The 27,992-nt window shown below is 43.9% G+C and overlaps 1 protein-coding gene across 4 annotated transcripts in view; it reads right to left on the reverse strand.

Annotated features, from left to right (window-relative positions):
• The window catches only part of LOC129840589 (zinc finger E-box-binding homeobox 2-like), a 76,614-nt gene that overhangs the window by 10,008 nt on the left and 38,614 nt on the right, over nt 1–27,992 (reverse strand). For 2 of the 4 annotated variants that reach the window (XM_055908577.1, XM_055908575.1), the window contains exons 2-5: nt 8,446–8,697; nt 4,441–4,509; nt 1,389–1,595; nt 71–285 (exon numbers count right to left, since the gene is read on the reverse strand). In XM_055908577.1, the coding sequence (XP_055764552.1) occupies nt 71–285; nt 1,389–1,595; nt 4,441–4,509; nt 8,446–8,697 (743 nt within the window). Of the gene's footprint in view, nt 1–70; nt 286–1,388; nt 1,596–4,440; nt 4,510–8,445; nt 8,701–27,992 lie in introns of all 4 variants that reach the window. The other 2 variants (XM_055908576.1, XM_055908573.1) reach the window with 1 other exon arrangement.

Genomic DNA, 27,992 nt, shown 5'->3' on the forward strand with positions numbered 1-27,992 from the left:
CTGAAAGTGATTGAAAACAGCAACCCCCCCCCCCCCCCCCCAAAAAAAACCGAGGGCATACGATCCTCACCTGATCTCTACCGGGCTTATGCGTGGCCATATGTCGCTCAAGCTGAGTGCGGTAAGCAAACGTGTAGTTACACAGGGGGCAGGCAAAGTTCTCCTCGTTCTTCTCGTGGCGGTACTTGATGTGCTCCTTGAGCGATGTCAAGCGCTTGTAACCCCGGTCGCAGTAGGGGCAGGTCAACAGTTGGGCGAAAGCATCTGGAGTTCCAGGTGGCAGGTCTGGGTAGGGGAGACGGGGGGGGAGAAAGGGAGGGGGGTTGGGGAGAGAAAGCGGTCCAAAAGGTCAGCAAATCAATGGCAGCTAATGGGCGTACTGCCCGGAATGGTATGGGAGGTATCACTGCAATCTGCTCTACAGAGTGCCATCGTCTCAGGCTGGCATCCATGCCCTGACACACACGCACACACGCACACATACGCACACACAGACTGCCCCTCCTTTTTTATATCACATACTAAGACACGTGGAAGTTCACCCGTACTAAATTGAATTCGCTTTTAATGGACCTATACACTTCAGAATGTGTTGCATAACATACTTTTATCTTAAGTAATTGTGTTTTTTCTTTGACTTCTGATTTAAGACACAAACTAAACATGATATCTAATCTTACACTGATATTTTACAAATGTCAGTCTGAAATAAAGCACCTTGACCTGGTTTTTAAGAACGCTACCTTACCCACCCTCCCTCCTCGTCCTTCCTTGCTCCCCTTAACCATAGTCCCCTCGCCTAATTGCTTTAAAGTGGCTTATTTAATACCATTTTTCCCCCACACTTTCACAATTTTTGAAGTACGTATCATAAATCCATTCTAATTCAATCCCTGTTCCCCCGGGGTCTGGGAGGTGTACTATCTTATTTCAGACCTCTGGCAGCTGCTGCTGCTTAAAGACTGAAGGACCGTAGGTAAACACAGAGGCATCCAGTGAAGAATCTGTGAGACCAACAGCTGCCCATGTCACTGAGCCACAGAGACGAAGAAGAGTCCAGCCACACCACTGCTGCTCTGTTCTCTTCTGGGGACGTATGTAGCTAGAGTCTTATAGGAAGAGTGCTGATCCAGGATCAGCTCCCCCCTGTCCATGTAATCTTATTCATTGTGATCTAAAAGGCAATACTGATCCTAGATCAGCACTCCTACTCTAAAACGCTTCAAACATATGGCCCAAGCTCACCCCTGTCCGTGCAATCTTATTCATTGTGATCTAAAAGGCAATACTGATCCTAAATCACCACTCCTACTCCAAGACGCTTCATACATACAGCCCCTGTCTCCGGTTCTGTTCTTGCCCTCCCTGGCTGGTCTATGGATTCGTACCATTTTCCTCCTGGCCGTTTGTTTCAGACGCTTCGGGCGTGCCCAGACGGGACAGCTCCTCTCCCTCGGGTGCTTCTGGGTAAATGATGGCAGTGTCGCCCCGCTGCAGGTACTCAGCGATGCTAACCACGTGGCTCTCCTCCTGGAGCTTGCTACGCTTAGCGAAGAACTCCTCAAACTCGGAAGTGCAATCAACAACATTCTTAACTGGAAAGAAGAAGAGAACGAGAGAAGGAGGAGGGAGAGAGAGAGAAAGAGATGGGTTTTAAAAAATTGGATTCTTCACTCCCCAAGAGAAATGTGTGTTACAGCAAAACAGGGAACATATGGGGTCTAAATGTGATGAAGAAACCCCACAACAGACATGAAGAATACATCTGAATTACTGTTTTATCTTGTCACACAACAGCCTCTAAAACAAGAAATATAAGTTGAAGTACGACCTTAAACCATGGGGAAAGTATTTTAGATAAACATATTGTATTTACTTGAAACATATTACCAGTTACACAATAAATGTGGGGAACACAATTTAAACTGGTCAAATTACTTCAAATTCTCCGTATCATACTTGAAATGAAAATCATTTGTATTTTACAATTTCGAATCTTTAAGGTTATCGAAAGACATCCAACTATTTAATTAAGCCTCAGCATTTAAGCCTCTCGATTAACATTTTATTTACACATTGTGTAGCAACAGTACAAACAAATTCCCTGCGTATTGACTTCCACACAAGGGGTCAATAAAAGGGCTCTGGTTAGTTGATTGGCTGCGGAACAGATTACTGAGGACAAACCACAATGTTGCACAAAAAAAGCTTTAACCATAGTCAAGAAAATACTTTTTAAATCCGCCTTTCTGAAATTGCTGAAGTCACACATTATGTGTTTTCTCATATTCTCCAGTCCCTTCTCTTTGGGGAATCCCAAAGCTGCAGAGTAGAGATAGCTGTGGCTCCAATAGCAAACAAAGCCAATCAAAAACTGCAAACTTCATTATTCAACAGAAGATGATAGACTCTCAAAGGTTCACGTTCATTCAAAGCTATACCATACAGCATTGCAACAATCTGAGGCGAGTCTATATTCTATTACCCTCTATCATATCACTGTTATACCACTTGTCACATATCACATTGTTGTGCTAAATGTTACAGGAAGTCACACAAACGGGTTTTATTTGACTGGATTTAGATAGTTACGTATTTAATTAGACATTTCCAAGCCGAGGTACATTTTTATATTGTGATTTGTTTGGCAGTGATTATTTTACGGGCCCAATTTGTGAAAGGTCAAGGTAGTGGATTTGGTTGTCAAAAGTGGCATGGAAATGTCACTGGTGCCAAAGGATCTTTTATTAAATCGTATGAAACAACTATTAACTAGGCAGCTCAATTTCCTGCATTCTCATTAGGACTTTGTGGGAACAATTTGAGAATCATCTCATGTAATTTAGAGACAAAACTGTGAGGATGCTTGAACTCTCTACGTTGGATTCACAACTCACCCGTTAAACAAATATGTATCTTAAGGATTAAAAATACATTAGAAAGATCAAATATAGACTCATTTGATTTTGCAAATGAAATACAATTTAGGAAGTCGCTGTATTGCCAACAAGCTCCAAGCTCAACCTCGTAGTGCCTCCTTTGAAATGTCCCCTCTAAAAAGAGGGGCTACTTTCTTCTCTGTAATAGAGGAAATCACCTGGATAAAAGAGTGAGTACAACTTTCATTTCTTAAATGAAATCACATGTACTCCAGTGGTGGGTTTTTGTCTTCCAATGCAGTACCGCCACATAGTTTCCACAACCTTAATGTCCTGAATGGAAACATTTGCGATGTCTAAATTTCCACACTAAAGAAAAGTCACCACACATGCACAGGACCGCGTGTGCGGGAATGCGTGTTCGCGCACGCACACTCACACACGTGCGTGTTCACACACACACATAAAATCAAAAAAATCTATAAATAAATAAAAAAGAAGAATAGAAGATTCCTAAGGAAGGATTCCCATTATGTGGTGAGTGTTTACTCAAACGGTGCTGAGGCCAGTTGTCAGCAGCGGTCAGGATGATATCATGGAGGGAAAACTTAATGCCCAAGAGACTTGTGGGTGGAAATCAGCTTTGTTTACTTAATTCAAAATGGCAGGTAGGATTTGGTTCCACAGCTTTGTGTAGAAAGGACCATACAGGGACACTAATGCTCTACACGGACACAGAGACACACAGCCACCCACACAGGGATTGGAAGGGTGGTTGGTCTCGGCCTCATCTTTCAACACAATACAGATGTAGGATCTTCATTTGAGCTAGTTTGCTACAGCAGGAAAATAATCCTGCAGCGACAGGAAATGTGAATTATTATGTGGATTATAATTAATGGAGTACAATACATTTTGGTCCAGGACTATTTTATTTATTTTATCGTTATTTTACCAGGTAAGTTGACTGAGAACACGTTCTCATTTGCAGCAACGACCTGGGGAATAGTTACAGGGGAGAGGAGGGGGATGAATGAGCCAATTGTAAACTGGGGATTATTAAGTGACCATGATGGTTTGAGGGCCAGATTGGGAATTTAGCCAGGACACCGGGGTTAACACCCCTACTCTTACGATAAGTGCCATGGGATCTTTAATGACCTCAGAGAGTCAGGACACCCGTTTAACGTCCCATCCGAAAGACAGCACCCTACACAGGGCAGTGTCCCCAATCACTGCCCTGGGGCATTGGGATATTTTTTAGACCAGAGGAAAGAGTGCCTCCTACTGGCCCTCCAACACCACTTCCAGCAGCATCTGGTCTCCCATCCAGGGACTGACCAGGACCAACCCTGCTTAGCTTCAGAAGCAAGCCAGCAGTGGTATGCAGGGTGGTATGCTGCTGGCCCGGGCTTGGATTTGCTTGATCTGTGTCTGGGAAACCGTCCCTACAAGTTTTACATTTCCTTCATTGCAGAAAAGTTATTCTGCAACAGGCTGATCAAATTAAGATCCTACATCTGTACATCAAATCACCTCACAATGTATTAAATCAACTCACCTGTACCGTTTCCAACTGTCTGAAGAGTGGCGTCAGGCCCCATAGTGTCATAATCATCTTTAATTTCATCTGTGGAGAAAAGTGGGAAGGGAGGAAGGGAAGAGGAGGAGAAGAGAAGAGAAGTTCAATGTTCAGTGCTGTAGTGTACCAAGCAAACCCAAGCGTCACAATGAAGCCTTCAGAGGAAGGTACGGAGATATAAAGGGCTTGCTGTGTTGCACTGTGCCGAGGCTTTGTGTGGCATTCTAAATGAATGCTATCATCAGGGCCAGACAGAGCCTTATTTACCTTAAAAACAACAACGAGCAGTGGGAAAGAAAGCTGCTCTGCCATTCCGGGGGTAGCGAGAGTCGCCAGAAAGAAAAGATTAATTCAAGAAGCCAGCCCCATCCACCTGAACAATCAGACAGGAGTAACCGGCACAAAAGGCCTTGCAGTTGTTATTCCCTCACTGTGACACTACTAACTATCTACATGCGGCAGAAAAAATGACAAACTATACAGGGGGGTTTTCGCAGAAAAACGTGGGCTGTGGGCTTAGACTCTTTTACCAATCAGCGTAATGCATAGTCTTAGGAACACCAAAGGCAGACTTGCATTTTGTCCTGGCACAGGTAAGACAGCCATAAATAAAGGACCCCAGATTGACAGACAGGCTCATAAACAAGTGAGAACAACTTTGGACATTGGTGGGTAAATTTTCTTGCCGTATAGGTGGCGGCGAACAAGAGGACATTGTTGGTGTTCATGTCCACAGACAATTAACTTAAGGAGTCCTCTGTGACTCATTTCTTCTGTCCTGTCTTTGAAAATTAAATCAAGGTACTTCCGAGAAGATAGTGGCTGGAAATAAAAATGGCTCCTGTCTCTCTCTGTTTCATCCTTGTTTTAGCCATGTGATTTCTATGGTCTCAAGGATACTGTGTTGCCATGGAGGGGTAAACAAACAAATCAATGGATTAAGGGAATAGAAGATTTCTCTTCTTTACTGGCTCTTGCATCTTGGACTTTTGGAAATGAGTTTGAAAAGTAGCTGACAAGCTGTGTAAAATCTTCAGAATAAAAAGTGAATTAGCAATCACGTATCAAATGCAGAAAAATGAAAAATAAATATATATATATAACGTATATTTTGGTGTAGAGCGAAAAATCTGTTGTTTTAATGGTTTGGTTACTTTCAATCATTAAGAGAGGGTTTTTTTCTGTTCCTTTCTCTTAAAGTGAGATGATTTCCTTCTGTACCAAACAGATAAAAAAAATATAAAAAAACAGCCAATATCTTCAGAGAAAAAAAATTGACTCTTTTGAATGAAAAGTACTCAACTTTCCCTTGACATGAAGCTTGACTGTGTGGTGAAGAAACTTGCCAGCCATTTTCATTTGCATATGAGGGGGTTTGGAGTGCCGTTGTCTTCTCAGTAATGACATCAAACCAGGCTGCACTCTAAGGAAATGGCCCTTTAGCAATATTGTTGAAGATACACTGGAGTATTGTGAGCAATCAAAAAAATCCTCCACCACAGCCACAAATATAATTCTGGTGTTTAAGAGACCAGCATATATGAATAGTTACTTTTTTGTCATTTATAATTTACTGAATGTTAATCAAGCTCTCTTTTCTTCTTTCCCCACGTTTCTTTTTCCTGGAAAGTGGGAGAGTTTGCATGGATGCAGCCATTTTGGTTTTCGTAGCCTTTAGTAATCCAATTTCACCGCATATTTTTGATATGACTCAAGGAGCACAAGTGGGGATTTGCTTTTTGTCCCCTCTTTACCTTGAACAGTCCCTATTATCTGGATGTGGTCAAGGAATGAGAGTGAGAGAACTTCCAGCAGGAGGTAGGCTAAGACCACTTACACCTACCTCACTTCTATGGCCATTTGCACAGATCCTTTTTGGGCCATTTCTATTGCTTCTGACAGCTACACATCCATTGGAGAGAGACAGTTTTTAGAGTTGAAAGTGTAATGTGAGTTGAGAGCCAGTCTGCTCTCTCTGTCTGTCTCTACCTGATAAATCATGTAAGGAGAGGGGGAGTGTGAGACAAGGCCTGCATCTCACTGAAGGACAATGTTTAAGTTTCTGACTGCGACCTAGGAGGGGTCCAGAATACCTTTCCCCTGCCATAAGTCCACCTATTTACTTAACGCCAGTGATGCTGTTTGTTTTGAAAACATTCCTATTTGTATGGCCAGTTACCAGTGGAACAGGGCGCAATAAAAAACAAAGGCCCTCCTCCTCCTTTCTGTTAGTTCTCTGAACGTCCTTGAACAGAGCCGGGCCAGGAGAAGAAAGAGACAAGGGCAGAAAAAGGAGAATGCAGGTGATTTCTTTTAGAATGATAGTGTGATAGTGATGTCATGTATTCCAGCCCACTGCGTCCACCGCCCCATTGTGGGATGAAAGAATGCCAAGGACCATTCTAGAACACAAGACTCTGATTGTGCTGGCCCGCTAAGAAAGCGAAGAAACTTTTGCAGTGCTCTTCCGTTCAAAACCCGCATCCTCTGGACAGAGTACTAAAGCTGACGTAGAAAAGGCAGGGGAGAAAAGCACAGCTTATCTCCGGGTAAAGTTCTGTGCTGAGGTATCATTGTAGACAGTAAGGCACCGTGAAAGAGGAAAAAGGACAGTCTAACATAGTGCCCACAAGCTTGGGAAAGAGAAGACTCCCATCATCTGCACTAATTAACTACACAAGGTCTCAGAAATATGGCAGGCGACGTTTTATCACATGAGAAGCAGATTATCTGGGAATTGCGACATAGTTGAATTACAGACATTAAGGCACCACAGGGTTTTATCAAATAAACAATTACTGTACGCTTTGACTCCTTGTTTATTTTTGATCTTGATTTATTTGAACATTTCTATTTTGAAAGAATCAAACCCGTATGAACTGTTACTAGTGGGGCAGAAATAGAAATATCCGTAAACAGAGCAAAATAATACGTCGATTGTCTACGACAACTATGTTTCTGATTTGTACGTCGATAATCAGTAACCGCAAAGTGAACTTCCTCCTTTTCAATAGATGATCATTTTTTGAGCGTAAATAACATTTTAGATGGTGAAATATTTCCCCCTTTTCAGCACTCTACAGAGCCCAGTTCATTAGTCGAAATGAATAGCCAACAACGGCTCATTTAAATGGGGTGTCTTACATGAGTTCTCGCTACACTCTGTTTCTGTCACACCGCTGCAAGAATCATTGACTCTTATTATACATGTAAATGGATATCATAAAAATAAAAATTTCATTTAAGATTGTTAATGACTTTTACAGCAGTCTGGCTTCCTTTAATGATTATCCCCTAGACCTAATTAAAAGTATTTATCTTTTAAGCATCCATGACTAGGCTCTCTGCTATCAGTGATGCTCCAAAGAAAACAAAATGGAAGGCGCCACCAAAGTTGTATGTATCACCTGCCTGAAATAATCTAAAGTAGATTATTAGCAAATGAAGCTATATCAATCACATACTGAAAGTCTGATCATATTGCGATAATATAGACAATCAAAAGAGGCAATTCTAAGAAAACATCATGTATGCTCTTAATTCTATGATTGAAAAGCTATCTGTTAATATCATCTTATGTAACTCTGGTTTATTTTAGTGAGGATAAAGATGAGAATAAATATGTTCGAGATTTAGCGTTGGGACGAGCCGAGAAAGTTTCAGTCATGTGGGGTGTAGGAATCTCCAAAATTCCTCTGCAATCTTAAGTGGCACCGTCGTACGTTTCCTATTTATCGTCAAGTTTACAGTAATGTCTCCTGACTCTGCTTGCCCCTGTCAACTCACTGCATGTCAAAATGTGGTTTGATCTCATACACTGCTTATGACTGGCAAGCGCGGACAATCACTGCCCCTGTTACTGCGGAGGTGGTGATGGTGGAGGGGGGGGGGGTTGGCTAACCTATCATCTCATGGAAAACAAAATAAATCTGAAAAACATTTTGGCTGTGATCCACGCGCTTTGTGTGTGTGTGTGACACTCACCAGTACCGTCGACTGAGGCGTGCAGCATGTCGTTGTCATGCCAGACATGGTCTACTCCACTGTCCCTCATGTCATCGTCCTCATCCTCCTTTGTCATCAGGGTGTGGCCCACCCTCGGGGATCCAGCGTCGTGGTTGTTCAGGCTGGCAGGGCTGCCCACCCCGTTAAGTAGGCCGTCCTCCTCCGATACCAACAGCTTGTCCTCATCCTCTGTCTCTGAACCAGTATCCATCACATTCTCATAATTCAACGCTGCAATGAGGGAGAACACAAAACAAAACAAGATGGGTCACTGCAGAGGAATTCATGTTTGGTGTTCATTGTACTGACCCTGAAATGGAAAAAGGTCAAAGAGGATTATGTCCTTAGATGAAGTCATTATTGCACTGCACTGTTAGGAGCTAGTAACACAATCATTTCGCAGCACATGTTATAACATCTGCTAAACTGTTTAAGAGACCTATAAACTTTGATTTTATTTGATTACAGGTTTAAACCCATGCCTGTTTGAGACATGGGCCCTTTCTTGTGGGGGTACATCCCAATTACAACAACACCCACCGCGACAGACTGGAATCTGTAACTTTAACCATCATGGTGTGTGGAGTCAGTCAGCTGCTACGTAGACACGCCAAAATAGCCACACAAGTTTCTCCCGCAGTAGACTGCCTGAGATGCCAACCTAGCTACACCTTTCAGTTGGGCTCACAGATCTAAAGCATACCCAACGTGGCTGAGATACTCTGCACTTCTGATATTTACAAATGTCAAATAGGCATACCACCCTGGATTGACATGGCTTAACCCCTAGTCATTTCATCACATTCACCACTCCTAAGTAAGTGACGCACCTACTGTACTGTATTTTTCCCCCAGGACTTGACAGATATCAACCGTCAAGTCAGATCTTTACAATGATAAATGAAATAATACATACAGTATAAAATACCCCTAACTTAATCAAAACAGGACCTGCATCCCACTCTTTTCCCTCCGTTCCCTCTCCTCTTGTCTTTTTCAGGGAGTGTTTTCAATGAGTCATGGTTTGCGGAGAGAAATACTGCGCAGTCAAGCCCCACATTAAAATAACTCACACAAGTAGCGGCCCGCTTGATTCCACAACACTTGGTCCCAGACACATGGCAGCTTATCTTAAAATAGGCAGCCTGTAAATAAGGGCTGTGAACTCAATTGAAGGTGGCTGTTTGTGAATTAGTCTTCCCTCACAAGGGTGTCTCTCTAGCCTCTCCAGTCTACGCACAAGGTCCATAAATTGTCTGTCCTACGAAGGAAGTCAAACGACTTATTAGAGGAATAAACACAGGACATTAGCTCAGCGAGAGAAACAGGACCGTCACATCACCGCATCACACACCTCACTGCTAGTTCCTAAAACACTACTCTGGAGAAACAGACTCAAAACAACCGCAGAGGGGAAATTGGAGTATGACATCATGGGAACCAATTTTAAATGTGGCTAGGGGAAGGCGAGGGAAAAGCAGAGTGTAAAAATGTTTAAGGTCCGTTTTAATTGCTGTACTGTAGCTATAAATGACTACTAAATACAACTCTAAAACCTTCTAAATTCCCAAAACTGAGAAGGGAAAATAAATCCGATATTTTCTTGTTATATACTATGGAGAGAAATAAGATTACGTTGAGCTTATACAGTACGTTCATACATGATCTTTGCATAATCCGCGGGTCTGCACTTGCCTTCCGAACAACAGGCGCAAATTAAAATGAAAACGGCTGCGTAGACAGGGCCAGCAGAATCAGCTGACCTGGTTAGAATACCAATTGACGGGGGAAACAAAACCTTTTCAAGAGGTGTGACCACAAGGGTTTAGGCAAGTGCAGACTGGGTAATGCCCTCAGACACGAAAAAAGAGAAAGCCAAAAAGAAAGTGAGACATTCAAACTCCTGCTGTGTGGTCCCCGATATACCTTGGCCCACAATTGATAATATGTTATTATTATTATTATTATTGTATTTCCCCTTTGGTCCCTTCCCAACTTACCCCGACACCCCCTAACCCCCCCTCCTCCCCCCCTCCCCCTTAACCCCCCCCCCCCCCACACACACACACCCTAACCCCCCTTCTTAGCAACACGACGTGCTGTGGACTCCCTACTCCCCTTTCTCCCAGGCAGGTTTCTAAGGGTGGCCTAGCAGGCGGGCGGCAGGGGGTAACAAAGAAGCAGGAGGCCTGGGAAGCTATTACCCCGCCCCTGCAGACCTGATCTCTGGACACAGCCTGAATACTGACAAATACCCAGGAGGGGTGAATGACATTATCTAAGGATGGACAGGTTTTAAAAGGCCTTTCTTTACACCCCAAAACTCTCATTGGGCATTTTTCAGGGTGCTATAGGTCTATGTATAGTGTATTGGTTAACGCATGAAAAGAGGCGCCACAATGTGACGTCTTCAATATTGAGCAACGGACCTGGAGACAATGGACCTTGGACATAGAGGAGACGTGAAGATCATCCCACTCCCTGCAAACCTCTAGACATCTACAGTTGTCCAAACCAAACCATAAAAAGGTTCTAACGCCAGGTTGGGGGATCTGTGCTTCCATACAGGTCCACATGTTTTAGGGCAGAGGTAGGGAGTAGGAGAGGGGAGATCACTGGATGTGATCTCCAAGCTAGAACATTGGCTATCAGACAGAACATTACTCACCAAAGAGCTTGGAGAAGACAGAAATGGCAGTGTGCGACTTGTCAATCAAAGGAGCAAGTAGCATTGACAGCATCAGAAAGCCTGCTTTGTTTAGGTGACATCTCTGACAGACGCCTCAGTATAATATAAGCACCAGCCTGACGTCGGGCATTGTACTCTGAAACAAAGTCATTTCGAACCTACTAATGTTAGCCTACACTCTGCCATTATTTTTGTTCTATACCTCACCGCTAATCAATCTTTTGTGTTTCTAGACGAGATAGACAAAGAAATCATCATGTTTACTTTCTAGGGCTACGTTTTCTTTCAGATGACACTTTCTATTTTTCTCCTGCTTTAGTTTAAGTGCCACCCTCAACAAAGGCAATTATAGCTGGCATTTTGACTGATGCTACCTGTTACCAGCTGATTTCACCAGCTCTCTTCTTTCTCCTGATTGGAGGTAAATAAAGGGAACGACTTTTACAGATAATTAAAATGACACTTGTAATTGCTCACTTGAGTCTTGCTTAATATCAGGCTTATACGTGTCTGGCGTAACCCTTTCAGAACTCTGGTATTAGGCTGTCAGGCATACCAGTGCAGAGGGCAGTTTCAAAAGTGCATTGGTTAGGATGTCTATAACCTTCCAAAATGACAGTTTTTTTTGTGGAAGGATGAGAGAGCGAGTTCTCCTTTCAATGTCTGAGCTAAAAAAAAAGGATTCCGATTGAAATCTCATCAACTTTCTTAAAACAAAATAAAGACATTTGACAATCGATATTTCTACTCTGACTGTTTCTTTGTGCCCATATAATAAAAAAAGGTCATATAAAGTCATCCAAAAAGAAAATATTCTTCCAAAGAGAAAAAACAACAGAGAGCAAAAATAGGACTGTGTTTTCCTGTCGAGCTGTTAAACAAACCCTAACTCTCCCACTACGAAATCTGCGTGTCATACACTCAGACATCAACCATACAACCCTTGAGGCATACACTGACCATCTGAACATACCCAAGGGACACACTCAAATAAACATACCTTGGGTGAATGTGCTGCAAACGTCTGTGTGCCTACTCTTCCCCTTCCCTCTTCCTCAAAGCCCTCTCAACAGGCTCCCGAGCTGGGAGGCGCTGGATCTGCACTCGATTCATAATGAACAACACAGAAAAATATCCAAATAACGCCTTCTGTCTCATGTGTTCCATGAGACAGAAGTGGTTATTTGGATAATTTTCTGTGTTGTTCATTATGGAGATCTATTCCATAAGAGAGCCAGAAGATCTATTCCACCCAGTGTGTCTCTATGTCCATCACAGTACCCTATATTTAGGTGCAGAGACTTTCCAGTTTCCAGCCAGTTTCCCGTTAGCTGTGATGGGGAAAGGTGGTAGGTGACTCACACTGAGAGCCTGGCTAACTGGCCGCTGAGGCTTAGCTCCAGGTAATGTTGTGTTTCCTGTAGCTATCAGTGTCGGTAATGAGCAAGGACATTCACCCTATTGGAGGATAACTGCCCTGTCTCATGAATGAGAAACATGCAGATCACCTGAATGGCTAGGAGGGCAGAGGGGGAAGGGGGGACGGGGTGGGTAGAGGTGGAGAACGGGGGAATAGGGTAGGTAAAGAGGCATTAAGGTCGAAATTAGGTCATAGCCTTGTAGCTATCCCACTGGAAGGGGTTTTAACAATGACCTTTTAACTTTCATAATTCCTTTTCACGACAGAGTTTAGGGCTCTTAGTAGGCAGTTCCGTGAATATTCATCCTTTTAGGGTAGGAAGCGTTTGGGGGTTGTACGTGGGAGGAACGGAGGGAACGTTTAAATATATTCTTCTGTCTTTGGAATTTTAAATATGTCAAACTTTGGATTTTTACTCATTAGGAGTACTGGCTGTTTTACATTCATTAGAAATACCGAAAATGCTTTTGACTGTCTGTATTCCAGTGAGATACACAAGAATGCTTGAGATCTTGTCCAAGTCTACTGGCCTGGTGTTTCACATGGGCCAGACCAAGCAAGCCATAAGAAATAAAAGGACAGTTGCAGAGGGAAAACAAAGAGCTGAAAGGAGAGGGACAGCTTTGTAGAGGCGATGAATGGTGAAAATTCAGCAATGTGTAAACCAACCTGGGAGTGGGGAGCGTGTGTGTGTGTGTGTGTGTGTGTGTGTGTGTGTGTGTGTGTGTGTGTGTGTGTGTGTGTGTGTGTGTGTGTGTGTGTGTGTGTGTGTGTGTGTGTGTGTGTTTGTGTGTGTGTGTGTGTGTGTGTGTGTGTGTGTGTGTGTGTGTGTGTGTGTGTGTGTGTGTGTGTGTGTGTGTGTGTGTGTGTGTGTGTGTGTGTGTGTGTGTCTCTCTCTCTCTCTGTGTCTGTGTGTATGGGAGTGAGCAGTGTGTGATTCTGAGTGTGTCAGGAAGCGGTTGGTTATGTTCAATAATGTCTGCCATGAGGCACCCACAGTAGCCTGATTCTAATTGAATTAAACTCCCATTTATTTGCAGAGGCCTGAGCAACAGGCTGGAGAAAGAAAGCTTCAAGGTTTGCTCTACTGCTCAGAGGGCCCACCTTTACTCGCCCTGTACAGATCCACCATCTGTACATCCCTGCACACATGCTCCTCTTCCTCGACAAATGTTCTGGGCCTCCTCCTCCCCAACGCAGGAGCCAAAAAAGGGGGAGGGGGGGGGTGAGAGGCCGAGGCACACAAAAGCTCTCTAGGCTGCCCTCAGGCCTGAAAATGAAATGATTTTTTTATTTTTAGAAATAGAAATAACAATATCGTAAGATCACCGGCTCAGGTGAGATCGATTTCCAGCTAAAGGTTCCTCTGGCTGCTGACATACGTCAAGCAAAGGAAAAGGTTAAAATTAGAAAATGTAATTTATTTGATAATTTCCCAGAATAATTCGTGTTAATATGGGTTAATTAATATGCAAATCTCTCAGCAGATGTTCTGCAGCGGGTCCTTGCTACGAGAGTGTGTGTGTGTGTGTGTTTGTGTGTTTGTGTGTGTGTGTGTGTGTGTGTTTGTGTGCCTTTGCAGCCTCTACTTTCTCCTGTCTGATTTTGGCTGTCACTTATTGGCTATAATTACTGTAACTAACCAAATACACACAAAACCTTTCGGAGGAGGAAGGATGAAACCCTTTCCAGTTTGAGTCGTTCATCGTGGGCAAACTGGTACTTTGCTCACATAAAGGGAGACAATTTCAAATTTTCTTTGACTATAGTATAAAAGCCCTTTTTAGGCTTCTTACCAATTTTCCCAATGAATGCAGCAAGCGGGTACTTAAACTATTCGAAATGTGTGTGCTTTTGTACGCAAATGTGTACAAATGTAAATTGTATAGTAATCACTACTGGGAATACCAAGGGAGCACCACCTGCACATCAATGTCGATGTTGGACTGTTGACAAATCACCTATGCCTGCTCAATTTATGCAGATATTTATAAGCAGATAAATAATGAAATGTCCTGAAATAGGAATAGGGGATCAAAGAAGTAAATGAATGGTGCTTTATCCAGAAGAATCAGGTTTCCTATCAAATATTCATGTTACCCCAAAAAGCGCTCAGCTGGAAGACTCCCCTCAAACACACAAACCCTTGCTTTAGTTTTATTCACAATCAAAATATAGCATATAAATCCAATGTGTAAGGCACAGGGAGAATGAATCTTACATTACGAACAAATGTTACAAACTTATTTTGGAATCGTATTATTTCTTGTTATATTTTAGCTTCCTAGATGTTCTCAGCCTGCCAGCTGGGTACAGTGCTCTGCTCTGGAGGCCTGCTCACTCATGAAGAGAGTATCCATGTTCTTGATAGTGGAGTAGTGTGTTGCTATAAGCTGAGAATCTTATCTGGACCTGTCCTCTCTCTCTCACTCTCTCTCTTTCCCTCCGTGGCCCTGTCTCCGTCGGGCCTCCCGTCTCTCCCTCTCCCTCCCTCTTTCTCTCCAGCCCTCCTCACCACTTGCAAAGGGACACCATGGCTCGCTGCCACAGGTTCACACCCCCCCACCCCCGCCTCCCCGCCCCAGTGTGCCCTTCCCTCCGAATGCTCTTTTATAAACACACATACACTGGCATCGAGAAATACACACACACACACACACACACACACACACACACACACACACACACACACACACACACACACACACACACACACACACACACACACACACACACACACACACACACACACACACACACACACACACACACACAAACACACACACAGACACACACAGAGATACACACACACAGGCCAGTTCCGTTCCAGGTAAATGAATCTGCTGACGGGGCCAGAGTAGGGCCAGGGACTGATGTTGGTTTCATGTGAGGGGAGGGGGGGGGGCAACAAATTGATAGTCACAGCACAGTGTTATCAGCTAGCTGCTTAATATGACCTGACTGTTGCTCTGTCTGTCTGCTGTTGCTGTGAGTGAGCCAGTGGGGCCTTGCACCTTGTTTACAGCCACCAGCATGACACCACTAGTTCTCCCTTTATGCATCCACGCATCACTGTCATCAATCACAGTCTACTGTACTGCAAGTGAGTGCTGCCGTGTGAGCGCCCATGTGTGTGCGTGCATGTATGTCAGAGAGAGCGAGAGAGAAAGAGAGATGTTCTTCGGAACGTGTCTTCAATCACATTTCTATTTATCAGGGACAAAGAAAGGAAAGGTGCGTCACGAGGAGTATCATCTAGTCTCACCAAGGCCACAGAGCGTGACAGTGACTGCAGTAGATGTCAGAGACATGCCTCTACAAACTCTCGAATCTATCAACTTGACAAAATAGAGCCTTTTGTTGTTGGATACAGGTCATATTGATAAGTCATAACCTCGTCATATAAGGCAGACCTAAGAGGAAGCAGTTTTAGCTGGAGACTTTGCTTGCCTAAAAATGGACATAGGATTTAATGCAACTAAAGTGAGGATGTTCTGTGGAAAAAGCAGCAATGTTTTTTTTAGCTCAAGGGCCATATTACCCATTTTAATAAAAAGGAATCCATGAAAATAAATGACTTGCACTAAGTATATGCAAATTCAAATGTAAGCAATCAGTGCAAAATTAATTTAGCCAGAACTGATTAAAAGATTTAATAAATCTATATACAGTATTGCTTCAATCTGATATTGTAAATGTATTACAATTCCTGTAAGATTAATTAGTATGCTACAATAACATATTGGACTGCCAGAATAGATTACTGTAGGTTTTTGTTAATAACAGCTAAGCAGAACCTGAGTTGTAATTGTGCACTCTTACAAAGTCATTTGACGGTGATTTCCTTAAAATGTGAATAAAATAGGCTAAGTACCAAAGAAAGTCACAAAACGTATAGGCCTGAGGTTAGTTAATTTTTATTTTGCTGGCCTTTGAGAAGCGAAAAAAGCTCAAATAATTTCACAAGTCTGACAGGTTGAGTTGTTTTGTGTTCCCACAAATGCCTTTCACCTTTCCTAACTCGCCATAACTATTGTACAGACCCTGAGAGAAGTAAATGGGTAAAAACAACAGTTTGATCTGGTCAAGGTTGTTATGGTTTCCTGTCCAGGCGGCTGTGGCCTACAGCTACATTTATCTCAGGAACACTGAGTTTGCACCTGAAGCCTAACAGAATCTGTCAGATACTCTATTCTCTCTCTCTCTCTCTCTCTCTCTCTCTCTCTCTCTCTCTCTCTCTCTCTCTCTCTCTCTCTCTCTCTCTCTCTTCTCTCTTTCCCCCTCTCTTTCTTTATCTCTCTCTCTCTCTCTCTCTCTCTCTCTCTCTCTCTCTCTCTCTCTCTCTCTCTCTCTCTCTCTCTCTCGCGCTCTCTCTCGCGCTCTCTCTCGCGCTCGCGCTCTCTCTCGCGCTCGCGCTCTCTCTCTCTCTCTCTCTCTCTCTCTCTCTCTCGCTCTCGCTCTCGCTCTCGCTCTCGCTCTCGCTCTCGCTCTCTCTCGCTCTCTCTCTCTCTCGCTCTCTCTCTGTCCCTCCAATGGGGCATTATTGGCATGGGAAACATACAGTTGAAGTCGGAAGTTTACATACACCTTAACCAAATACAAATAAAACTCAGTTTTTCACAATTCCTGACATTTAATCCTAGTAAAAATTCCCTTTCTTAGGTCAGTTAGGATCACCACTTTATTTTAAGAATGTGAAATGTCAGAATAAAATTAGAGAGAATGATTTATTTCAGCTTTCCTTTCTTTCATCACATTCCCAGTAGGTCAGAAGTTTACATACACTCAATTAGTATTTGGTAGCATTGCCTTTAAATTGTTTAACATGGGTCAAATGTTTCGGGTAGCCTTCCACAAGATCCCACAATTAGTTGGGTTAATTTTGGTCCATTCCTCCTGACAGAGCTGGTATAACAGAGTCAGGTTTGTAGGCCTCCTTGCTCTCACACACTTTCAGTTCTGCTCACAAATGTTCTATAGGATTGAGGTCAGGGCTTTGTGATGGCCACTCCAATACCTTGACTTTGTTGTCCTTAAGCCATTTTGCCACAACTTTGGAAGTATGCTTTTGGTCATTGTCCATTTGGAAGACCCATTTGTGACCAAGCTTTAATTTCCTGACTGATGTCTTGAGATGTTGCATCAATATATCCACATAATTTTCCTACCTCATGATGTCATCTATTTTGTGATGTGCACCAGTCCCTCCTGCAGCAAAGCACCCCAACAACATGATGCTGCCACCCCGTGCTTCACGGTTGGGTTGGTGTTCTTCGGATTGCAAGCCTCCCCCTTTTTCCTCCAAACATAACGATGGTCATTATGGCCAAACAGTTATATTTTTGATTCATCAGACCAGAAGACATTTCTCCAAAAAGTGCGATCTTTGTTCCCATGTGCAGTTGCAAACCGTAGTCTGGCTTTCTTATGGCAGTTTTGGGGCAGTGGCTTCTTCCTTGCTGAGGGCCGTTCAGGTTATGTCGATATAGGACTCGTTTTACTGTGATATATAGATACTTTTGTACCTGTTTCCTCAAGAATCTGCACATGGTCCTTTGCTGTTGTTCTGGGATTGATTTGCACTTTTCACACCAAAGTACGTTCATCTCTAGGAGACAGAACGCATCTCCTTCCTGAGCGGTATGACGGCTGCGTGGTCCCATGGTGTTTATACTTGCGTAATATTGTTTGTACAGATGAACGTGGTACCTTCAGGCGTTTGCAAATTGCTCCCAAGGATGAACCAGAGGTGACACATTTTTTTCTGAGGTCTTGGCTAATTTCTTTTGATTTTCCCATGATGTCAGGCAACGAGGCACTGAGTTTGAAGGTAGGCCTTGAAATACATCCACAGGTACACCTCCAATTGACTCAAATTATGTCGATTAGCCTATCAGAAGCTTCTAAAGCCATGACATCATTTTCTAGAATTTTCCAAGCGGTTTAAAGGCATAGTCTACTTAGTTTATGTGAACTTCTGACCCACTGGAATTGTGAAACAGTGAATTATAAGTGAAATAATCTGTCTGTAAACAATTGTTGGAAAATTACTTACTGTCATGCACAAAGTAGATGTCCTAACCGACTTGCCAAAACTATAGTTTGTTAACAAGAAATTTGTGGAGTGGTTGAAAAACGAGTTTTAATAACTCCAACCGAAGTGTATGTAAACTTCCAACTTCAACAGTATGTTTACATTGCCAAAGCAAGTGAAATAAACAATAAACAAAAGCGAGAAGAAAAATCTCTATCTCTCTCTGTGTCCTCTGTCTTTGTCTCTGTCTCGCTCTCTCTCTCTCTACTAGATATCATCTCTCTGTCCCTCTTCTCTCCCTCTCTCCCTCTCTCTCTCTCTCTCTCTCTCTCTCTCTCTCTCTCTCTCTCTCTCTCTCTCTCTCTCTCTCTCTCGCTCTCTCTCTCATTCTCTTCCCCGCCTATCTCTCTATTAGATTCTAATGAACAAAAACAAGAGAAACATCTGTATTCACACAGTTTTAAACACTGCAGGAGACAGCTTGTCAACCTGACTAAACCCACAAGAGAAACACAGAGCGAAGCCATTACCATACAGAAAGGTTTATTTATGACCATTTCTTTCCAAATTCTTAACTCAAATAATTTACTGTGAGCCAAAATGATGACCAAATTTAATTTATTACCTTTTACCACATAAGATATTAGAGCTTTTGTAGCCTACGAATGAACTGTATCCAACGTATGAAATAGAGGCTCACTTGGAAGACTTCCAAGCAAACCGGCCTTGTTTGGGATTCATTGTTAGGGGCCGGGTTAGTCGAATTGTCCTGATGTGTATTAAACACAATGAACGAGGTAAAAAACTAAATTGGTGTGAAGGCACATTTTCTGAATCGCATCTGTGCTCTGAGCTGGAGAGACAGAGAGAGACAGAGAGAGACAGAGAGAGACAGAGAGAGACAGAGAGAGACAGAGAGAGTATAAAGAGGAGAATGAAAGAGAGAGAGAGAGAGGGGAGAGAGGTGAGAAAGGAGAGAGGTGAGAGAGAGGTGAGAGAGGAGAGAGAGAGAGCAGAGGAGAGAGATGAGAACGAGAGAGAGAGAGAGAGAGGGGAGAGAGGTGAGAGAGGAGAGAGGTGAGAGAGAGGTGAGAGAGGAAAGAGAGAGAGCAGAGGAGAGAGAGAGGAGAACGAGAGAGAGAGAGAGAGAGAGGGGGGAGAGAGAGGTGAGAGAGGAGAGAGAGGAGAACAAGAGAGAGGAAAGACTGCTCACTGTCATAAAACGCTGCCGGTCTGCCAGTCTGTCACCAGCTGGGGTCCGGGGGGAAGGGAGAGGGAAGGTAGGGGGGTTTAGAAGGGTGAGGGATCAGGCACCTCAGATGGGATAAAGATCAGAGGGGAGAACGGGAACCCATCCACCCACACAGGTGAGGACCAAGCCAGGCAGTGGGAGTAAGCAGGCCCCCACCCCACCCCCACAACCCCCGGTCTGGTCTGCATGGCCCCCAATCTGATCTGATCCAGCCTGGGTCTCAGCCTTTTCATTCAGATGCTAATGAGTGTGTAAATCACATCTGGTCCCCCCTCTGTGCCTGGATCTTTGTCACCTGAATAGCATCCCCACCAGGTATCAAACGAGCTGCAGGAAATGGGCCTCTTTTCATCCCCTCTTCCCCGCCAACCTCTCTCCACCTCTCTCCAATCAGCAAATGAGCGGCGGGCGAACCCCCTGACAACGGGGCGAACCCCCTGACAACGGGCCCCAGCAAGGCTCTGTGTCCTACAGGGAGGGAAACAGCCTCGGGAGACTCAGAGGGACACCGACACTGGACCTGATACTGTTACCCCTTCCCAATTAGCCAGCGCAGCCAGGAGGACGTGGCTTCCACGAGGATACCAGGAAACACATTGGATGCAACAACTAGGACGCTCTTATTTGAACAGAGACATTGTAGGACGAGTCACAAGGATTTCAGAAGCATGTGTACTGCATGCGAGATGAGCTGCGTTAGTCGATAGGCGTTCTTATCGGAGGCAGATGACAGAGGTGTAACCTCTCTCTCTCTCTTTCTCTCTCTCTCTCTCTCTCTCTGTTGAACTAAATGAACAACATCATCACACGTCCCAGCCCATAAGTTATGGATGACGTGGGTGTGTGTAAACACTGTCAGAGACACATTTTCTCACATTTTCTGCCTCCCGCCTACTACTTCCATATTTCACCTGCCTTTTCACCACCCAGAGCGGAGCCTACACCTTTAATTACCTCACAGGAGGGTCTCCTCGTCCCCACAGTAGCAAAAAAACAGAGCTGCTTCTTCCAAGTCAATTATAATGATGATTTCGGACCAACAGAGCGGCCAATCCACAGGAGGACCCACGGGACACATGGGGACCCGTTAAGGGTCTTTGTCATGCTAAACACACCTTTATAAGACCTAATCTTTAACCAGGATGCTTAGACAAAATACACCAGCCTCTAGTTTATTACGTAACAGAGAGGTTCCAACATAACAAAGAGCTACCTATATATCCATTCAATCTGTTTCTTCATCATTAGAGTTTAAGAACGTCATTGCTTACTGATGTTGCTGTGACAACAACATGGTACTTAAAAAAAAAAACGTTATATCACCAAATCAAAGTTTAAAGTCATACTGGGACATTTTCTAACATACGGTGTAGAACAAATGCAAAACAAATGTTGTCTTTAAATGCACACAGTCCATCAAATCGGCAATACCTGAGCCAATTTTGTTTGAGCAGTCGTTTTTAATAATAAAGCACTGTCGTTGAATTTTGCCAAAAAACATTACCTCTTGCCTGTCAGTCCATGGAGAAAATGAGCTATCATTTAAAAACAGTTGTTTTTCCATACTAACCACACAGACCCATTTCCCTGTCAATTACATGCAACCTTGGCTACGTACTATATGATATATAGTACATGCTTGTGCATCTTACATAATTGAGCAGTTTCTTTGGCATAGATGATGTGGAAAGGGACCTGGGAAACGTAACGCTGCGTGCATACACACTGTGAGTTACTTTTGTCGTAAAAGAGTATAAAGGAAATTTTGATCTGAGGTTTTTTTTCCCCCCGCCTTGGCTCTACCCTCGGGTTCAGCCTCCCTGTGTTTCTGTCAATCCGTTTCCTTTTTTGATCAGGAGCATCAAAGAGTGAGCATGTGTGAATGCTGCAGGTACCTGGGGTAATGCAAGGTGCTAATTAGCTCAGTGGGATAATTGACGTGTAGATTACACCGCGAACAAATGCTTCGACTTGTTTGTGCTTCTCACTTTTACCCTGCTTGCTCCCTCCCTCCTCCCCATTCCCTCCCAACACCCCCTCTTTACCTCAGCCTTAATTAACAATTCACCTGCCTTGTTAAGAAGATGGCAGGGCATGCCAGGCTGCCAAGGCAGCAACACAAAGTGGTTCGTAGGAGGAGGGGAATTCAGCTCCAACAGGTTGAGATACCTCACATTCTATAGTCTACGTCAACCCCGGCTCTATTCCCTGTGCCAATAAGCCCGGCCTGGGGAGAAAAAATAGCAGCTATTGCTGTTATATACTGAGAGGCGAGAGCATTATAAAAGAGCAAGACGAGCTCATAGAAATTCTAAAAGGAAACCATTTCTAAACGAAAGAGCATTCCATTAGTGTTTCCAATAGGCCTCTATTGTTATGCCTCCTATAATGCTATTTCCTTAATCTTTTGTCTTTAGGAAACTATTATTAGCTAAAGCACTCACAGCTGCCTGTGAATACGTTCTGTAGAGGGAGCTTGAATTCGTTCATTAACAACTGAATATCGGCGAACACATTTGCTGAGGCTTGCTAATAAACTAATAATGACTGTTTCTTTTAGTTGGGAAATTGGAACGAGGGAAGAAATTAAAAAGGTGCCTGAGGTTCGGTAAGACAGAGAGGAGAGAGAGAGAGCGAGAGAGAGCGAGAGAGAGCGAGAGAGAGAGAGAGAGAGAGAGAGAGAGAGAGAGAGAGAGAGAGAGAGAGAGAGAGAGAGAGAGAGAGAGAGAGAGAGAGAGAGAGAGAGAGAGAGAGAGAGAGACTGGCCCATTAGCAGGACAGATGTGAAGGCAAAAGGTGAACAGTTTAAATGTCGCCTCCTCACCTCCCTGCCAACCGCCAGTAATCTGTCTCTGACTAGTTTACAAGTTAAACACATTATAGTGCTTATATAGTCTCATGTTGAGACCGCACAGACACACACACACACGCACACACACACACAGGGCTCTGTCACTGCCTGCGAGCTATCACCATTTCTCTAAGACACACGATTGGACCAAAGGACCGAGCTAAGCCAGGCAAAGCATTAAGCTCATTGTTTCTTGATACTTCCTCAAAGTTCCTTGGAAACGTCCTTCTCTCTCTTTAAGACCCCCAGTGACTTAGCTTTTATCAAATGTTCATCTAGACCGGAAGTCATATTAATTCTACTTTCCCTGTTAGAGCTCTCTCAGGCAGAATGATTTGTACAATGTAAACTAGAGGAAATGTGCTTTGGGAGAAGACTTCCCTACTGGCCTCGTTTAACTCTATACCTGCTAGGAAACTGCTTTTAACCTACACTTTACACTTTTCCACAGATTTAAAGGAAAAATAACTACAGAAAATAAGGATGGGATGTCTCTGCACACAATTGTCTACAATATAATCCCTAAATATTCTATAATCATGGTATGTTTTCTTCATATATATTTTTTTCTTCGGTTTTCTTTTCAAGATAAAAGATATGTGGGGGGAAATGATTAGACATATTATTAACTTTTTTACACGTCCACAATGTGCCTTTTCTCAGACAGATAGATGACTCTGTCCTCCAAAAGGTTTGAGAAACAGAGAAGCTTATTTGTACATATTTGAGTCAGACAAACTGGCAGTTTCCGTCACCAACCTGATAATTCTCCCAACATCCCTCACCCACCCTGGCCTTTGTTTTCCCTCCCTGCCTTTTTCCTGTCGCCATCTCGGTATTTAATCTTATACAGACAGGCGGCACGGAGGGTTTACTTTCCCCCTCAAAGACAGGGTCGGCTACGAAAAAGGCAGGAGGAAGAGAGTGGAGCTAGGAACTTGCTAGGGACAGACAGGGGAGTTAGCAGAAAGGCACAGGAAACCTGTCCTGTGCGTAACTTTTAACAAAAACCTTTCATCTTCCCAGCTTTCCTCAAGACAGTGCACTTCCAACTGAGTTTCTCCTTTGAACTATTACCTGATAAGGAAACTTTCCTTTTTTTCTTTCGAGAGCCACAGAATGAAAAAGGGGAAAAGTATCCCCCCTGTATACACGTTAAACCTCTCATCGCTTTGAACACGAGCTACTGCTCCTTTTATCCCTGCAAAACCAGTTTCCTATGGTTATTAACTCCTTCAAACCAGGTAATTACAGCTGTGGTAAACAGAGCTGTGGCAGATCAGAGTAGGGTAGCAGCTCAGGACCCACTTCACATTTGCAATCATACGCCGTCTTAGACTGCGTCCAAAGCGGCACCCTATTCCCTATACAGTGCACTACTTTCAACCGGGGTCCTGGTCAAAAGCAGTGCCCTAAAGAGGGAATAGGACGCCATTGGGGACACAGGCACTACACTTAGGTAGTTAACAGGACAGAGGTAATAATGCCAGGCTGCTGCGGGATCCATTTGCGGATAACTGCTTCGGTCTAATCCATTTAAGTCACGAGGTCTTTGTGTAAGGAGGGAGCTGTGTGTGTGGAGAGACGGTGAGAGGGGAGAGCACCCGTGGGTATATCTGATGGGTGGGTCATAAATCACATGGAGAGAGAAGTTTTAAAAAGTGGAGCTCAGGCTCCCACAGTGAGAAGTGGACGTGGGGAACACCCCTCGGAGGGAGAAGGGAGAGACTCTGAGCCTGAGACAAACACTGGGGCTATCAACACTGGGTTAAAACAGCAGTGAGCCCGGAGGAGTGGAAGGGGAGCTGCATTACTACACTCGTCCCCCTCTCTCTCTCTCTTTCCCCTTCCTCTGCTCCACCCCTGGCTCCTCCCCTCCTAGCTGCACTCAAATACATTGAGAGAAGGAGAGACGTTAACCCAAATAAAAAGAGGTGAAGTATTAGTTTGCCTCTCGCTGATCTACAGTAACAGGAAGTCCAAGGCACTTTCAGCGGTGCCCTTCATTTATTTCTCTCTCTCTCTCTCTCTCTCTCTCTCTTCTCCTCTCTCTCTCTCCTCTCTCTCCTCTCTCTCTCTCTCTCTCTCTCTCTCTCTCTCTCTCTCTCTCTCTCTCTCTCTCTCCTCTCTCCTCTCTCTCTCCTCCTCTCTCTCTCTCTCTCTCTCTCCTCTCTCTCTCTCTCTTCTCTCTCTCTCTCTCTCTCTCTCTCTCTCTCTAGTATTTCTTGACTGTTGTTTCAGTTAACGAAAACAAAGAGCTGACGAGACATTTTATGGTGTTCTTGTGACACACACGTCATGCAGAGGACTCCCACATGGGTGCTCAGGGTCGGACAGGAAGGGCCAGTCTGACAAGGTCCCTAAATGTTCTGGTAGTCTTTCCCTTTCTGTTTATGTTGTCAAATCTCCCAGATACTGATATATATATATGTGTGTGTGTGTGTGACTTTTCTAACATGAAAACACAAAATCCTCTGTAATGGACAGCTAGTACATCCCTGGGGCTTACACAGGGCAAAGATAGAGCTTTCTGTTGATTCTTGTGACAGACAGAAAGGTATTTGATTGGCTCAACCATTTTGTGTAGCTGCTGTGTGGTGTTTCAAAGGTGCTATATATATATGTCTGTTTGTTTCTTTTCTAGTTCTTATCTGTTTTGGTCGGTGTGAGGTGTGACAGAACGGACGGGTAACCAGTTCCCCTTTCAACTGTGTTCACAGGGTGACAACCACCCAGCCGATCTACTGCAGAGAGGGAACTAATCATGCATTGACACCTTGAACCGTTCAAGTCTCTCCCTCAGAGAGTAGCGACCACATCTCTCCCCCTGCTTGGCCTGTTCGCTCGCTGTCACTGCCACAAATTGGCTTCAAACTTGAATCCAAGGTGCCAGAGAACCATTACTCAGACAAAGGCTTGAATTCCACCCAGGGCCTAATGTGTCAAAATCCTTACCTTGCACTACAGAGGAATAAACCTCTTCATTTTAACTCGTTATAGACTCTATTGTACATTTGCTTTGCCAATACCCTAGCTCGTTAGACTCGGCCGAACTGAAGCTCTTTTCCTATTGCTTTGGTAAATGTCTGTGGATCACTACAGTGTTTGTCTGTGTCTTACTTGAGAACATGGTATTTAGCGACAAAATTCACGAAAGATTTCCCGACAGAAAAAGATGCTCTCATTTACCCGCAAGAGCAGAACCATGTGGAAGTAGAAGGAGGCTTTTCTAAACCTCAATTCTCAATAGGGTTAAAAACAAACAAGAATGCAACAAGGGCATACCCAACCCAAACAGACACCTGCACCGTTCGGTAAACAGGCTACCGCTGACGGAAAGCTGTCTGTAATTAGACAAAGTAGTAATCTTGTTCTGACAGAGAGGATTATATTTGGTCCCGGTGTGTCTGGGGAAGCCGATTTCATTTCCTGGAAAAACCTTTCCTTCCTCCCTCTCCGCTCCTCTCCTCAGATCCTCCACAGTTACCTGACTCAGCTGCTTGTAGGAATCAAATTCAGTCAACAGATAACAGCTAATCATTTGTCACCCTGAGAAGCAATTCCCTGCAATTGCCAAGGAAGAGTGCGCCACTTTATTCTGGCGCTCTGTCAGATGGCGAAGAAATTGCATTCCGCCGCGCCGCGCCTAACCTCTTGCTCTCCAGAGTCACCCGTAACAACAGTTGACTTCATCAGGAGGAAGACAACATGGCCAACCCTGAACAGCATCGATTCAGGCGAGGCCCACCCCTGGCCCCCTAAGCTCCCCTACCAATCCCCCACCGCACCCCTTCCAACCCCCAGACTACCCAGTGGAAATACAGACAGACTCCACACAGCTGTTTCCTTCCAGTATTCCTTGAGGTGTTACACCGTGTCGCTCCTTCTGCCGTCTTAATCAACTGATCGTCGTTGTCGTAGCTACGGTATCAAAGTAGCAGAACATATTCTAGAAAGAGAATCCCATTCCAAATTCCAAAAGAGAACGCGGTCCATGTTTGTTGGGACTGGAAGTAGCCTAGGCTGCAAATTGCAGAGAGAACGGTCAGGGCTTTGCTTTTCATGTGACCTGAAAATAATTGACGGTTTTAGAGCGAGAAAAATACAAATAAATTCCCCAGGTTCATGAGGGTTTTTAATTTGTGTTTGTTAACTGGCTCCTGGAATACAGCCACGCAGCTACTTAATTACATTACACATGGCATGGAGATGTTCGTAGCAGACAGAAGGCAAGAGAAAAAACACAATATTGCCAGCGTGCAAAAGTACCTTTAACAACTAGCAAATTTAGTGATTTATTTGAAAGGGACTATTCTATTAGATTAGCAATGGCATATTAGCGACAATTTGGTAAAAGAGGCTAACCGAACGAAAGAACTGTGAAACGGCAGCGTCTCAGGGAGAGTGCTCATGTTGATTACGTAATGCTATGTCTGTGTGTTGCAGATAAGAGCCAGGTACAGATACAGAGCTGGGGCCAGATGGTTTGTAGCCTACAGTATGTGTGTCTCGGTGAGTACAGGAGAGAGACAGTTGGAAGGAAGGTCAGAGAAATGAAACAACTGTGGAGTTTTTTTTTTTACTAAGAAAAGGGAATGAGTCAGCCTTTCTGTCGAACAAGTGTCTAAAGCACAAGCAGGAACTAGTGAACCTGACACCTTCATAAGGCCTCACCGTTTCACACTGTAGTATAGGGTGCAACATTTCTGTCTGTCTTTAAATAATGTATCTGCAGTACTGTAGATATTTCTAGAAGTAAATGAGTTATCATAAATGACTCACTACAGCCTCCATGTACACGATAACTAATGGCTTGCCGTTGCAGAGTAAATGCAGTCAGAAATATAATGCATCCACCACTGAATATTTCGAGGATTTTCTTCAAAAATCAGAATATTTGACTATTTCCAAATATTTCCACGAATGAATTGATGTAGGCTTTAGCCATTGTGCTGGGAGGAAAGAAAACGTCCACCCCTCTGAAACGTAAGTAAGCTGCAAACAGACACAAATTCCCAGGGAGAAGTCACATTTTCTCAGGTTAGACTAAATAATGTATGCATACATTCACTTTGGCATGATGAAGCAATTTTAGCCTTTACAACCCAGGAGTACTCAGGAGGAACAAGGCCTAGCTTCCTGCATGGCTGAATAATTCAAACATCCAGGTGGAGGAGTCTCAGAATACTTCTGGTTGCGTAGAGGAAGAAGCAGAGGCTTCAATTGGCTAATACCTAGGAGAGTGTCCAACGAAATCTCACCAGATTTGCCTCTTCAAAC

The sequence above is a fragment of the Salvelinus fontinalis genome, chromosome 41, assembly GCF_029448725.1.
Source record: "Salvelinus fontinalis isolate EN_2023a chromosome 41, ASM2944872v1, whole genome shotgun sequence".
In the NCBI taxonomy this organism is placed as follows: domain Eukaryota; kingdom Metazoa; phylum Chordata; class Actinopteri; order Salmoniformes; family Salmonidae; genus Salvelinus; species Salvelinus fontinalis.